This window comes from Tenrec ecaudatus, chromosome 10, assembly GCF_050624435.1.
Source record: "Tenrec ecaudatus isolate mTenEca1 chromosome 10, mTenEca1.hap1, whole genome shotgun sequence".
Taxonomy (NCBI): Eukaryota; Metazoa; Chordata; class Mammalia; order Afrosoricida; family Tenrecidae; genus Tenrec; species Tenrec ecaudatus.
In genome coordinates, this window is record NC_134539.1 from 64,021,622 (window position 1) to 64,037,610 (window position 15,989).

Here is a 15,989-nt window from a genome sequence, read left to right on the forward strand (position 1 = left end):
TGGTCAGGGTATCTTTGCCCAGCTCCCAGGCCTTTTGCCTTTCCCGTTTAGAGCCGTGATCACTGCCAATGTCCCTTTGTGGCACTAACAGTTTGTGCTCAACAGGGAACCCAAAGACTGGCAGTACTGTGGAAGAAAGGGCCTGGCAATCTGTGTCTGTAAACATGATAGCCAAGAAACCCCTCTAGGGCAGGGGTACCACGAGTCAGCACCGCACCTAACAGTAACAATGGATCTCCCATGGGGAGTGGTACTGAGGCCCAGATCTGTTCTGGAGGCTATTGGGGGTTGCATCTGGTGGTGCAGTGGGTTAAGCATCAGGCTACTCACCCAAAGGCCCGTGGCTTCAAACCACTGGCTGCTCCTAGGGAGTAAGGCATGGCCATACAGGGCCAGACAGCCTTGGGAAGTATATGGAGCCTTCCTCCTCTGCCCTGTCGGGTTGCTGTGGTCAGAATCAACTCAGTAGCAGTGAGTCTGAGTCACTTCCCTCAGGAGGGGTTCCGTGGCTCCGACCTGCATCCCCATCTCGTTCTGTCCCCTGCAGAGCCTGCATGAGCCTGGCGGTGAACAGGCAGGCCCTTGGTTGGGACATTGGGGTGCTTTCTGGAGAAGCAGCAAGGTCGTGGCCATCTTTTCCACAAAACATACACGAGACCTCTTGGCTTTTATAAAAATTGATCTTATACTCGTATGTTTCTAAAACTCTCTCTAGGGCACAAAAGTAAATCGAGGAAGGGCTCTGCCCAGGCTCAGGCAGTGGCGATGAACAAATTATACCTCATGGTCCTTGAGAGCAGACTTTCCTCTGAGGAGCACAGTTACATTAGCTGATTAGCGGGGATTAGCCCGTTTGCTTGTGTCACTGTGCAAAGAGCCGAAATCTTGGCTGCCACCCAGCTCTCCCAACTAGGAAGGTTTCTAACAAAGCAAAGGCATCCAATTATCAGTGTGAAAACCTTAGCTCTAAATTTGCCTCAGGAATTACTTTGTGACATTTCTCTGTGCACGAGGGACCAGTACCTCAGTCTGATGTGCTTCGAAATGAAATATTTTCTCCTCTCATAAAAATCACAAGGGAGTGTTGAGAACAATTAACTGGCTGTCATCCCCGACGCTGCCCTCCTGGTTGTGGATCCGTGTTAGATGCACTTGCCACGCTGCAGAACACATTATTGATACGGTCATGGTCAATTCTAATGCAGCTTTCAAATAAGGGAGAGAAGTTGCCTCTTTATAGTACGTTCTAGCCTTATTCCTTAAAATGTATGGAAAAGCAAAATGAGCCAGGATGTGTGGGTATGTAAGGTATACTCAGTCCTCATGTAAAGCATTTAGTTGGGATCCAAAGACCAGGCCAATATGCGACCACCTGTATGATGCAAAAATGGAGGATGACCACAGCGGTCACAAATGGGAGTTTGGCTCCATCATTAAATAACTGCAAAATCACCGAGAATCCTGAACCAGCCACGTTGGCACAGAGATTTAAGCATCTTAGCCTCACTTGCTAGATTAAGTTGCTTGTGCCTCAAATGGCTGGACAGATTTTACTACTGTCATGTCTGTGAAATATTGGATAATGAGATGAGGGGCAGGTATCGAGATTTATGATCCATCTCTCTGGAGTGAGTGTGCTGAGCTCTGAAAGACAATCATTGTCACCAGATAAGCTTACTAGTATGTGTCCTGTCTGCTCTCCATAAATTAGAAAAACAAAACCACATGGCCATCAAGTCAGTTCTGACCCAGTCCTGCCCTACATAGGATTTCTGAGACTGCGTGTCTGCAGTACCAGACAGCCCATCTTTCTCCCTCTGAGTGACTGGTGGGTTTGGCCAGCCACCCTTGCGGTCAGCAGCCCAATGCCCACCCCGCAGTCCCACCAGGGCTCCTTCCTCACAATTTAGGATCATTTTCTATTTTCTTGCCAAGGTCTGGTAATGCTTAGACATGATTACTGCCCTTCTACTTAATCTTCATTGGATCCCATTATTGTATGAATGTGGAAGTTTTAAATTTCCTGAACCAATTTACTCAGCCATCAAAATGGGGTTACTCTTCCCCCAGGTAGTTTAACAATGGTAAAGTCTGCAGTAGTTACATGTTAAGCTGCAATCTGCTTGGTTGGCAGTTCAAAGCCACCAGCAGGTCCGTGGGAGAAAGACTGGCTTTCTACTCCTGTAAACACTTAGTCTCGGAAACCCACCGGGGTCAGGGTGGTGGTGGTGGTGTCACTCAGAATCAGCCGGAAACCCACTGGGGTCAGGGTGGTGGTGTCACTCAGAATCAGTTGGAAACCCACCGGGGTCAGGGTGGTGGTGGTGGTGTCGGTGTCACTCAGAATCAGCAATGACTGGATGGCTGTGAGTTTGTTTCCTCGGTTAGTCTTCCCCCAGTAGAGTGCAGGTAAACCGTGGCACACAGTAGCATTAGTTGGCCTCCTTGCCTGTGTGTGGCACTCATTGCTGGAGGCAGCCTTCCTGTCTCTTAGCATCACCTGAGCCCTAATCTGCAGCTTGAAGGCCCACAGCTTACACGGGGTTCTCAGATCTGAAGCTTCCAAATGCTTCCATTATTGGCAATCCCAATATGTACAGGACACAGGGAACTTTAGTCAAATGTGGGCGCGAGCCTTCTTTCACCAAGTTACACAACAGCTTTCCTTGCGTGATTGTGAGCTAGATTGAAAGCAGAAGGCAGGTATGAGCAGCGAGAGGGAAATGGGGAGGAAATCGAAGCAGGGGCCTTGTGCACACTCGCTTCAGTAAGGGGCACATGAAACCATCGATTTGGTTATTGCTTCCCAAGTACTGCATTCTTTCTAGTTTATGCTAAGCCCGTTGTTTCTTCCTTAGAACCGCATGGAAGAGAGCAAAGCCTTATTTAAGACCATTATCACCTACCCCTGGTTTCTGAACTCATCTGTGATTTTATTCTTAAACAAGAAGGATCTTCTGGAGGAGAAAATCATGTACTCTCATTTAATTAGCTATTTCCCAGAGTACACAGGTAAGCCTGTTCACCTGATTCTTGAACCACCTGGAGGCTAGGGGTGCCAACTTCCAGCGCGGTCCAGTCTGTGCAGCATTTATGGTTGACCCTTGAACATCAGAGGTTTGAACTCTGGGGCCCTGCTTATCCTCATGCTGCTTCTGTTGCTACTGCAGTGCGCAAGTGTTGTGAGGATCAGCTTACAACACGGGGTAACTGCTAGTCATCCACTCGTCCCTGGAGGCATCTTCTTTGGGAAACCTTTCTGACCTCTTTGGCATTATGCCTACCACGCACTGGGCTCATGACATGGTGCAGTGTTGTCCATTTGGTCAGCTGAGCACAGACTTCACCTGGTTAGTGTTAGACTTCCCAGCACCAGTCAGGATGTCTGGCACTTGTTAAGTATAGGCACAAGTGTGACATCTCCTTACCTAATGCAGGGCAGACACTGAAGGCCTTTGTATACACCCCCTGATCACCAGTGTAGCAATGAACCCCAAGCTTGATCAGATCTGGTGCCAACTAATGTTAGTCCCCACATTCTCCCTTTTCCCTTGCCTAGTCCACTCTGTCCATCTCTTCAAAAGTAGTCCAAATCAGAAAGTTACATTGTTACTACTTTTAAACAAATGGTTTTCAAGTATAATTTTAAAATACCAAACCAAAAGACAAACTCACTGCCATTGGGGTTGCTCTGAGTTGGCATTGACTTGATGGCAGTGAGTTAAAAAAAAAATTAATAGTGAGACAGAATAAAAATAATGCCCCAGGTAAACTCTTTCCTAGATAGATCGAGGAAGAGAAATCATTCCAGATATGTCTAAGCCAAAAAGCCAAACCCATTACAGATGAGTTGATTCTGAGGGAGAGAGTAGCCGTGTCCCATTGGTTTTCTAGGGCTGTGGTCACTAAAAGTAGCCTGCCTCAGCTGTCTCATGAGGAGTGGTTGGTGGGCTCAAACCATTTACCTTGTGGCTAGCCGCTGGATGCTTAAGCAGAGCGCCGCCTGGGCTCATACAGACAGAACAAGCATACAGTCTCATAACTGTCAGGACAGCGGGATGAAATCGGTATTTTTCTTCTTTCTTTGTTGAACTTGTAACAGGACCCAAGCAGGATGTCAAAGCTGCTAGAGACTTTATCCTGAAGCTTTACCAAGACCAGAATCCCGACAAGGGGAAAGTCATCTACTCCCACTTCACGTGTGCCACGGACACCGAGAACATACGCTTCGTGTTTGCCGCCGTCAAGGACACCATTCTGCAACTCAACCTGAGAGAGTTCAACTTGGTGTGAAAGCGCTGCTCATGCAGGCGGCCTCCGTAAATGAAGATACAGCTTCAAAGCTCCTCTTGTTTTATTTGCAAATGCGGTAACATTGCCTGACCCAGCCCACTGGGCCAGAACCCCTTCCTCCTCTGTCACTCCCCGCACCCCAAGTTTATCATGCAGGGATGGACAATGTAGCTTGGAAGAGGCATGAGTTCACTCAAACCTTTTGAAAGCTTCTGTTTTCCAATTTCCTCTCCTGACTTTTTGGCTATACATTTTATGTAAGTTTGGAACTTGATGTTTTATAGAATTTTAAAAAGGCACTGATTTATTGTGCACTTTTAAATATTAAGAGTCTTTTAATAGGCATTGAAAATCATTTAACAGTTCTTACTCAGAGGGGGCTGTTAATTTATAGATCGTGCATGCCTTAAGACTTCTGAGGGAGTCGTCTGGGTGACTTTTTTAATTTTCAAAGAATATTTATTAGTTTGAAGCTTTTATGAAATTTATAATTTTGACATTCTGAATTGAGTTTTCTCTTTGCATGCTAAAGTATGACTTCTTTAGCATACTACTAAGGATTTAAAAAAAACCTATTTGGTTCTTTTTGCGGTGAACTTTCTAACCAAATGACTAAGTGAGTACATCTTTGTTTTGATACAATCCAATTCCACGAAGCTCACACTGATATGGGAGTAGATGGGCATGAGTGCAGAGCATCTAAACACTGGTGAAAATGTGTGTCTTGACACACACACAGGAGGGGGACTTCGTAAGGTCTGTGGAAATTTTACATTTTGTTAAGTCCACTTTTCCACAAAGGTGTTAAAGCTCCCGATCATATATGTCCCTATGTATATGGCCAGGCCCTGTAAATGCATGATGTGGTGGCAACTCCAAATTGTGTAGTGGATATGATGCCCCTGGATGCCTCCATGTGGATGGCCATCCCAGACAGAGAGGTTAGGTTTGGTCTGATGTATTCTGTACTTTCCTGAGGTTAAAAATATACCATTATATAAACACTGAATTATGTTGTGTTTCTTTGAGCTCATGGTTGATTGATGGGGTCCAATGCTGTGGCTTAAACAGTTAATAAACAGTGTGGGATTTTGCATTTTATTCCAAGTTCTTTGTGGTATTACACTCATATTGTTATTTGTATCTATCTCGGGTGGCGACTGAGTGACTTAAAGTACTCAAGAAATGGGCTTAATCCCTTACAGAGGAGCCCTGTAGTGCAGTGGGGCTCGTTGGGCTGCTAACAAGGGCAGCAGTTGGAAACCACCAGCTGTTCTCTGGGAGAAGGAAACCCACAATTCTACCCTGTCCCGGTGGGTTGCTGAGTCAGAATCAACTGTAGGGTCGTGACTGATTTCTTTTTTGAAGTCACAGAGTGGTAGGGGTGATAAGTCTTTCCTGAAAGCCATGGAAAGGCTGAAAGATCAACGGTAAATGAATTGCCTGGGTCATCATGGATTCTCTTTTCCCAGAGTCTCTCTTCTCCTTGACAACAGATGCAATAATTCCTGAGCCTGAGGCTTCATTGGTTGACAGGAAAACTCTTGGTGCTTCAGAATTTTGTACATTGCCATGCAAGTGTTTAGTGAGCAGTGATCATGCGGGGCTGGATGCTTGTCAGCTCTGATGGAAAATTAGGACTTTGGCCAATCTATTAGTGCCAAAGCCACAACAGGAGATGTAGGGGAGAGAAGGCTTCTAGTTCTGGCCAATAACTCAATAGGCAACAGACTTGAAGATCAGAAATCTTTACTGAACTATATTTATTTGTAAAAGGCATACATGATTCAACTGAGAAATTATTTTACCAAGCAATCCATCATTAGTGAGCATGGCCAATCAATTTTTTTTTCAGACAGAAAAAAAAAAGACTACAGTCAGTTTCAAGAGGAAGAACTTCACTGTGAGCTTCAGGTAAATTATTTTATCAGAATAACAAAAGCAAAGCAGAGACTGGATTAATAGGCAACTGGGACAGGAGCCCCCAGAAGTGGTGAAAGAAACCTAAAAGTGATACAGAAATTCTTTAAAAAAAACAAAACCGTATAGTTATTATCACCAGTGATAATATCTTCACCCAAATTAAGCATCGCAGAGAAGCAGAGAACATTTCCTCAAAACAAAATTATTAAGAAAGGATTTTTAAAGTGCACATACCCTGGAAAAATTAATTTTGATATGTAATACAGTCACATACAAATAAGTTCATCTTTAAAAGCTTACATCAATCTAGCTGACCTTGAACAAGTCCAAGATACAATTTCTAAGTCTGTGGGTGTGACTTGAAATCTCTGAACACTGAGGCCATTTCAATGTGACCCAGGCTGCCTTTCCCTTCAAGGTCCGAATCAGGAATTTCTGGGACACCGACAGTGTAACTGATGGCTTACACAGGAAATGCTGGGATTTTACAACATTTCCTTAATGAAGGGACAGGTGGCTAAGATTATCGGAGTATTCACAGGGCAAAGTTTGAGATGCCCATACAGTCTGCGTGAAAGTAAAAGAGTCATTAAGTAATGGGTATTTGTATACAGGAACAACTTTCTAGAAAGATACATTGCCCAGTGAAAATCAAGTCACAGTTCAGAGATAGCCCTTTGGGTAAACTATGATGATCAGTCTTTTGGAAAATAACCAATGTGTTTTAAACAGCATACCTAATCAATACCTGAAAACAAGTTTCCTTTCAGGAGACATATAACAATTTACTTAACAAAAGAGGAATTTAAATGGAGAAACAAAACAACTTTCCTCTAAAGGAACACTGAATGCTGTTTGCAACTGGCTGGGCAGGAAGGAGCCAGCCTGGCTCACTGGCCCTCCTCCTAGTTCAGAGACAAAGGATGCATGGGCCAGAGAGAAAAGCTGCATGAGAAAAAGCATGCATGGAGAGCTGTTTAGGCAATGAATGAAATCATAAAACTTTAACTGATTAATCCTAATCTAATTAGTAGTAGCAGGAAGGTGCTTGGAGAGGGAGGCGGGGTCAAACGATCAGGAAGGAGCCATTTGTGATACTGGATAGCACCAAAGAGAAGCAGGTTTCCTAAGTTCTGTACAGAATCCTGAATAAAGAAGGCAGGTCATCTGAAGTTTTGATGTGGATATAAGAAAAATGAAGTTATTTTTCATTATAGCACCCCCAGAGATGGAAACATCTTGTCCACATGCCAGAAGCCGTTGGTGGTGACAACCCTTGGGGGGGGGGGGAAGGATTGGAATGTGTCAAGTAATATCCTGTGGCTTCCTGGGGGAAATGTTTACTCCTGACACAAGCAAAACGTAAGAAGCTCAACCATCGAAATAATCAAGTGGTAAAAATTTGTCACCCTTTGATTCACTTTACATTCAACAAAGAAAATGACATTTGGAGAAACTGCAAGTAATCAAATGTGAAAACATACATCATAGGCAAGATTTGATCAGAAAATCATACAGTCTTGCATGCTATTTATTTCAGCTTTTACAACAAAGCAAGGGTTCGAGGAGCCCAAGGAGATTTTCACAACCATTGACTATACAGAGTTCCTCAAGTCCAACAACAATCATAATCATTTGGCAACACATATAACATGCATCAAATACTGTGTATTCTTCAATAACTACATAAGATATTGTATCATTCTATTAATCATTTTGACTTTAAAGTTCAAATCATACATCCATCCTCTTTTGACTCAAAAAAGTCCATTAGTATTACGATACAAAGATCTTGGACAAAAATCAAGAAAAAACCCAGGGGCCTTATTGCTGCTAACACACAGCCCATGCTTTTTGTTCTGATGAGCTAGCTCTACATTGCACAGGGAGCCTCACTGGAATCAATGGGGGAACACAAGCTAGAGTTCCTCAGGTCTAATGTCAGCAGGCCAGGCTACATTTACTCGCGAGAAGAGCACTCTGTGCTGACATACAACTCACTGTAGTCAAGATTCTGGAAATTTTCTTTATTTCATGTGACTAGTGAATAGAAAGTCAGCAGAGTTAAGGCTTCAAGAACCGTCCTTTCAACCCGTAGTCCATTAAAATAAGATTTAAGTCAAACAAGTAAAATTCAAGGAGGCTGCCTTTAGAAGGCTTGGTCAGGGTCCAAAGTTCTGAGAGGGGCTTTTCCTTTTTGAGGATGGTGCTCCTTTCTCTCAGCCTTCCTTAAGATAAGGCATGAAGGAATATTCTAGCTATATTAAATTATACAGAACAGATTGCTTTCTGTTATCATGCTGTGCATTTTTAATATAACTCAAACCTAGCCACTATGAAAAAATAAGGGAAGTAACACCCAAATATTTGTCAATACTTATAAATGCATGTTTCCTCAAGAAATCATCAATAAAGTTCTTTTTGATACTATTGAGATTTTTGATTTGGTTATTTGCTCATCACTCCTTCAGACAGTTTGAAGTGAGCATGACACAAGTTTAAAACGAGAACCAGGGCCAGCAAACTTAGCGCCATATGAAGATTATCTCTGAGTGACTACCTACCCACCATTGTGGAGAATCATCTGGAGTAATTAATTGAGATTCATAAAAAAAGTTTCTTCTTTTATAAAAGTTATTAAGCAGATACATGATTCAAGTAATGGATTCCCATGAATTGTTTTAATCACCTAACTACCTGTATTGCCTAATTCTAATGGACTTAAAAAAAAAAAACACCCAACCCAACAGTACAGAGTATTTGAAGTACTTCTGTCTTATGCTTCCTAAACAGACTTTTTGAGTACCCAAAGAGGTAAGCAAAAGGCTTTGGAAAGTAAAGCTGGAAGCTGTGAGGACTTATTGCTGTGCGTCGTCAGCCTGTGTTCCGTCAGGGGCTGGGAGAAGGTTCTCTGGCTTCTTCTAGCTTGGTGAGGATCCACTGTTGTGGGGAAATAAACCAGTATTTTGTTTACTTCAGTAAACTTACAATGAAACATAAAATGCAACAAATGGAAATACAGATGTTGGCTTTCCAGTTCATTTAGGCTCATACCAACTACTGAATCAATATATAAAATTCATCTTGCACAAATTACCACTTTCTCAGATGGCCCAGATGCCACATGGACATGGTTCCACCACCAATTTAACAGTAGAAACCATGTGTTTTTAAAGGTCTTTGTTATCTGGTCTAAATAACCTTAGATGGCTGCTTTTGGAATGAGAAAAGTTAAACAAGTCATCATGGAAGAAAGGGTATTTGGTAGCTGGACTGAGTAACTACCGCACGGTATGGAAAGGTCTACAAAAGTTCATCTAACCTGTGTCAACTTTGTTGCACAAAGTCTCTAAGGCATAAAATGCTACAGCGATATTCGTGAGCATCTAAGAGTCTCATGATAAATTTTCTATTCTAAAATTATTTGAAATCACAAAAATGAACTGCAAATATAATACAAACCTTTCAATTGGTAGCACATATTAATAGGCCCATATGGCAGGTAAAAGGCTCAGAGGGGTTATTCCATTATAACAAAGCTTGGGCAGAGACCTTTGAGCCACTTTAACCTAAGAACCCAGTGTGAGAAGCTAGGAGACAAGGAGAGGAGAACTGAGCTCTCTGGTTTTCTCTGGATATTTCCAGCAGGTCAGAAGAGGGATTTTATAAACATTTGGAAACTGTTACAAGGTGTCAGGAACTCTCTGGAAAACTGATTCCAGAGAAATTGAAGTTGGTGGTGATGCCCTTCATCATCATAAGGAAGATGGCCTAAAAGCCATGCCATCATCATGCCCCACTGTGCCTCTGGGGAGGTACATACTGAGGCACTGGTCATTCCATCCCACTCTCTTTGTAACTCTTCCTCCTTTCAGTCTTCTACTGTTACCATGCCAGTGATGCCGCACAACCCAATGTCTACAAGGCAAAGTGCACAAGCACCTGCCACTGAACAAAGGGGAGTTATGTATGTATGTAGATTGGGAGGTCTCTAGTTTGGGGTTCAGAGGTGGCAGGTTAACTGGTAAATTGTCATAGTCAGGTTCAATGTAAGGAGCAGAAGGCTATCTATGTGTCCTAGGCCTAGACAAGAGAGATGTGCTCTTGTTACAATTCTCATGGATACAGTGAGCAGAATCCCCAGGTCCAGGAACATGTCTTGGTTGTGATCCCTGAGATCAGAGAGCCCACAGTGCTCATCATCCTGACAGTAAGCATTTATGTAGTTGGCATACCCTCCAAAGTTGGTAGAGTGCTTCTTAGTAATATTTCCATTTTGAGGAAACTGAGGTTAAGTGACTTCCTCAAGGTCCCACATTCTCTGGAGAGGCAGGATTCAGTATTCAAACCCAAACTTCCAAACTTTCACACTCGGTTCCAGAGCCAGGATATGCTTTTGTTTCGTGTGAATCGCTCTGCTTTCCCTGAGAGAACTGGCAAACTGACTAGAATGAAATAATTATCTTTTTCAAAAGTACTACACTTAAGTTTTAAAATAAAATGGTGTGCGAATTGATTTAGGTCTGAATTATGTCTAGTGAAAAATAGTTTGGGGGAAATATCATCTAATTAGGTACACAAGAACTGCCAAAATGCGGAAGCACAATTTAAAAACTCTCTAAACAAAACTGATTTTCTGCTTTTAACAAATAGTTCAATTTCAAGGCTTTGAAATGAGAAGCTCTTATCTGTTTCAGATTTAAAAGATTCACCATAATTACCCTAGCATCCTCTGGGGTCTTGAAGTTAATAATTTTCCCAAACTCTTTGGCATGGAATACAGACTTCACTCGTTCCTAGAAACAACAAAATACATAACTTCATTAAAAACAAAATTCAGTTGTAGAAATACTATAAAGAAATGCCATAGTAGTTTATGAATCTGTGCTCAAAACCTCCAATTCATAAACCTGAAAATAAAAGTCTTGAATAGGGATCAAGAAGAAACAAACCAGTGAAGAAAAAAAAGCCTAAATACATCAGCACATCATAACTAACCACAAGTTAAAAAGTTTAAGGTGAGATTTCAATTGCTAAAGCCATAAAGGGTTGACACAGAAGATGGAAAGGAGATACAACTGGGTGCTGCGCTATGTTTTTTCTTCCAAAATAGTTTCTCAGGTCCTTCTTTCAGTGGTCATGATGGAGACCAGTTCAAAGACAATGCACTCATGTGGGTGGTGTTCATGTGCATACAGTCAGAGAAAAATCACGACAGCTCCTAGATCTCATATGGTTGGCCTCTGATTTTACACTACTTGGTATTTTGATCTGTATTTGTGGGAGAGAATCATCTAATTACAGGTATTAAGTATCTGAAGAACAAATAGAAAGAAGTGTGATGACTGAGAGAGAGATTGGTTAGTTCCCCTTATAAATATAGGTAGAGTCGTCGTAGTAGCAATACAGAAGTTACAAATCAATCTAATGATTTTCATATGTAATTCAAATATCTATGAGATGTGAAGGCTAGACGTTTCTTCAATGAGTAACAAAGGATGATTGCTGATACCAGGCCTGGGGACAGGTGAAAGAAGCAAGTGTCCTTATCAAAGGAGGAATGTATGTGCAGGAAGGCGCTCGTCTGTAGAGCAAAGCCACGATTCATCATTTCAGATCTAGCTATGGGACTTCTCATTTTGAGCGCACTGAGAAAATCTGCAAGGCTTAAGTTAGAAAGATCCTCAAGAACTAGTATCCTCTTTACTCAAGAACTGACCCATGAATATTAAGATTTCTCTGGAAACCAACTTTTGATTCCATTTCTATCTCTGACCTTCTCTACCTGTAAATATTTCCAAGGAAGCCAGCCTAACTGATTCATCCCATCTGTGGGCAGAGTGACAGGCTTACAAAGTGGTCCGGGGAAGCCCAGTGAGGAGCTTTCGTTCTACAGAATTGTAGAACGTAAGCCTGCAACTCCTGCTGGCCTTCCTGCCACTACAGACAGTCTACTTGATGGTGAAATCTACACAGAAGAACCTAGGGCCAAGGAGAGGGGAAAGGATGAGGCATGAGGAGATAAAAAAAGAATTGCTAATATTGTCATTTGAAAGTACCTAAGTTCCAAAATATAACTAAAATTCAATTTTACATGCCAGTAACATCCCTCAAAACCAAAGCTAAACAAAGACACAAAACCAAAATCCCCTTAGAATGAGTCATGTGTGATGGAGCCATGTCTAAGACACCCCCTGCCAAGGTCATCTTGACATATAATCTGGTCAAATACCTTGAGGCCAAATACATTATCCTATTTCTTTGTATCACCTATAGTGTCTAGCACATGCAGTGCCAACTTGTAATGGGTACTAATTCTCTGTTGCTAAATCAAGTGAATAACAATTCACTTTATTTTAAATCAATCTCAAGTAGCAGGTACTATGTTAGTTGCTTGTAATCAAATAAGAGTGAGAAATGATATCTGCCTTCAAGATGATTACAATCAAACTGGGAGAAAATATTGCTATAAAACAACAACAACAAACTATCAACCATTGGCTATTTGAGAACGAACTAATTTTTCAAGTGTCCTTCAAATGTTCAGGGGAAATCATTCTGTGGGCAACAGGCATACTCTGAGATACACAAATGATTTTCTTATTTTAGTGCCTTGGACAGCATTAGAGGAGCTGAAGTTCTCCTGAACATAAAATGAGGACCCATGAATGCTATTATCAATGTAATAACACAGAAGATAACATATTTGTTCTTAGCAAGGTTTTCTTTTTGTTAAGCTTGAGTATGAGAGCAGATATTTAGACAAAGCAACATCTATAAAGTAGAAGAGTTACCAAGCTGTAGAGGGATTAGTTTAGTATGCTATTTTTCACTTCCAAACTAAAAACAAAAACCTATTTTTAAAGTTAAAAAATACATGCTGTTATAAATACAAAGAGAGTTTCATATGTCTGAAGACAAGTCCATCCTTGCCGTATCTACAGCAATACAAACCCAATCTGCTTAAGATACCAAAAAAGCTTGCCATCAAAATCATCCATCACACAGAGATCTTTAGGCCTGTAAATCATCTCCAGTTCTCACCTCTTTTCAGTTTGCCACATTTTGCCACTCTTCCCACCTGGAAAAAAAATCTATTTCACATACCTTGGCTTCAATGCGCAATCTTCTCCCGTGAACGATGAATGGCTCTTTGGTAAACTCATCAAAGGTATATTGCCACTCACATGTAAGCTGTCCAAATGTTCCTTTTGTTACAAATAATATTCCTCTATAAACACAAAGACAAAGGTCCCCTTTAAAACTTGAGGCATGTATACCCAATAACAAAGTATTCCAATTACTCTAAGATAGATTGTTTCCTGAAACCTAAAAGACTTAAACACGTTTTAAAAAACTGAAGCATATAAATTATAATGTACTTAACTAGAATCCCAATAGAAGTATAAGAATAAAATTTCCCAAAGGTTTGAAGTCAACATACTTCTAAATAATGCATGAAGAGGTCGAGCGTTCACTGCAACGTAAAGATTAGCAATTTGAACCTCACCCACTGCTTCATACAAGAAAGGCGTGAAAGTGTCGTGGACACTATGGGGCAGTTTTACCCTGTCCTATAAGGTCACTATGAGTCTGATTTAACAGGAATGCTTTTTACAATGTTGAGATGATATCTAAACCCAAACCCCAAATCCACTGCTGTAGATCTGAGACCAACTCACAGAGACCCCATAAGGAAGAGTAAGAACTGCCATATAGGATTTCCAAAGCTGTAAAAACTTTACGGAAGAATGCTATATCTTACTCCCAGGAGTAGCTGGTGGGGTTGAACTACTAACCTTTGGTTAGCAGCCAAGTATGCCACCCAGGCTCCATGAGATATTCCCTAAACAAGTCACTGCCATGAGTAGATTCTAACTCATAATGTCCCTACAGGGTAGGAGAAGGGTACTCCATAGGGTTTCCAAGGCTATAAAAGTTTACTGAGGCAGATGCTCATTTTTCTCCCAGAGGGGCTGCTCAAACCCCCTCTTTCCTCAGGGCTCCTGGTGATGCAATTAGCTTGTGTTTTACTGCTAACCCTGGGTTGTAGGGTTCAGCCCACCCAGCGATATGAACTTCTGTTAAGATTACAGCCAAGAAAACACTAGAGTGGTTTCACTGAACAGTTAGGATGGCAATAAGTCAGTAGCAACTCGACGACAATGGGTTATGGTGAGATGATAATTTAAAAAAAACATATTACAGGATTTAGAAACTAGCAAACTTTGCAACTGACTACAACTCTAAGGAGTCACTCTTCCTTTCATCAGTGAGGAGGATGAATATAGCATGATTGAACATTGCTCTGAAGAAAGAGGGCTGTTAAATATTTTCTCTGCAATTACAAAACCTTGGAAACAACTTGCATGCAAATTATGGAACACACTTTTAAAGGACTGCTAGATCCCGGGATGATCTGGATGACTGAGTGCTTCAACTGTTAAAGGGAAAGTTGGTGGTCTAAACCCATCAAGAGGCATATTGGGAGGTAGACCCCAGTGATCTGCTTTCAAATATTCAAGGCCTTGAACACATCATAGAGGAATTCTACTGTGCGCACGTGAAGTCACCATGAGCCAAGACAAACTCTGCAGCCAATGAAAATTTAAAGGAAAATCTGATGTAGACATGGAATACTCTCTAAGCTATGTTGTTGTTAGGTACTAACTATCAACTTGACTCACAACAAACCCCTGTGGCAGAGTAGTACTGCTATCCCAGACCCAAACACCTACTGCCACTGGGTAAATTCAGACTCACAGTAACCCTATAGAGCAGGTTCTTTATGAGATCAGACAGAAAGTCTCTTTGTTTCATAAAGCAGTTGGCACGATTGGCCCTGTGGTTAGCAAGCCAATGTTCACATGGCAACGCCCCCAGAGCTCTGAGCACTAACTACCCCCCACAACCTAGACTCTATGGAAACAGGTCACCAGGGATTTCTCCAAGGACTTGCTGGTTAGCAGTCAACTACTTAACTGATTATGGCACTAGGGCTACATTTTTCCAACATATAGATCCCAAATTTAAAACAGCAAAACAAAGGGCCTAATTATATGTATAATATATTCCCATTTGCATTAAATATACATATGTGTTAATGTTTGTATAGGCATTGAAACAAGTGGAACTAAAAAAGTCCAAGGAAAAACTCCATTATCTTTTCAGCCCATTTTTCAATGAACTTTTTAAATCCTCCTCAAATTTCAAAAAGTACGCTTAAGAACTAGGTATATGGGATGACATGGAGATTGACATGCATACTTGTGTTACTTTAAAAAAAAGAAACTTAAGACAGTGATGTAAATCTTAAGACTCAGAAAATCATTAGCTTTAAAATATTACAAATAACTCCTAACAAATACTGTAGTTCACTGGACACAAGATGACTATACTCACTCTCTACCACACCAAACTCCCACCCTGATACTGCATTTGTTCCCGCATTCCTCTGGTTTAATACGAGTGACTTCTGCAAACATTTGGCCCTCTAGTGATATGCCACTGTGCATTGTTGCATGTAATCCTCTACTGTCTCCAGGTCTCCCTGAAAACTTGGTTGCCTGGCAGTATCTACATTTATCTGTTCCCATGTCTATCTACTTCTTGGCAAGTATGAATGTATTCCAATGAGTAATCACCACCTGTTGAAATTGGCACTTTTTTCTTCTTTTTCCAGAAAGAGAGGAGTGACCTTACCAGAGTAATCAGGAATCAACATGGGAACAAAAAGTGACTAGTATCTGTTTCATCTCATGAGCAGTTGTCAG

The 15,989-nt window shown here is 41.5% G+C and overlaps 2 protein-coding genes across 2 annotated transcripts in view; one reads left to right on the top strand and one right to left on the bottom strand.

Moving 5' to 3' along the window:
* The window catches only part of GNA14 (G protein subunit alpha 14), a 243,691-nt gene extending 238,297 nt beyond the window's left edge, over window positions 1-5,394 (top strand). Inside the window, exons 6-7 of the mRNA XM_075560516.1 lie at window positions 2,859-3,012; window positions 4,103-5,394. Coding sequence (XP_075416631.1) covers window positions 2,859-3,012; window positions 4,103-4,293 — 345 coding nt within the window. The 3' untranslated portion in view covers window positions 4,294-5,394. The remainder of the gene's footprint in view (window positions 1-2,858; window positions 3,013-4,102) is intronic.
* Window positions 5,395-6,071: 677 nt separating this feature from the next.
* Window positions 6,072-15,989, bottom strand: part of VPS13A (vacuolar protein sorting 13 homolog A) — a 253,560-nt gene continuing 243,642 nt past the window's right edge. The window contains exons 70-72 of the mRNA XM_075560517.1: window positions 13,324-13,447; window positions 10,938-11,012; window positions 6,072-9,156 (exon numbers count right to left, since the gene is read on the bottom strand). Of these exons, the coding sequence (XP_075416632.1) occupies window positions 9,106-9,156; window positions 10,938-11,012; window positions 13,324-13,447 (250 nt within the window). The 3' untranslated portion in view covers window positions 6,072-9,105. The remainder of the gene's footprint in view (window positions 9,157-10,937; window positions 11,013-13,323; window positions 13,448-15,989) is intronic.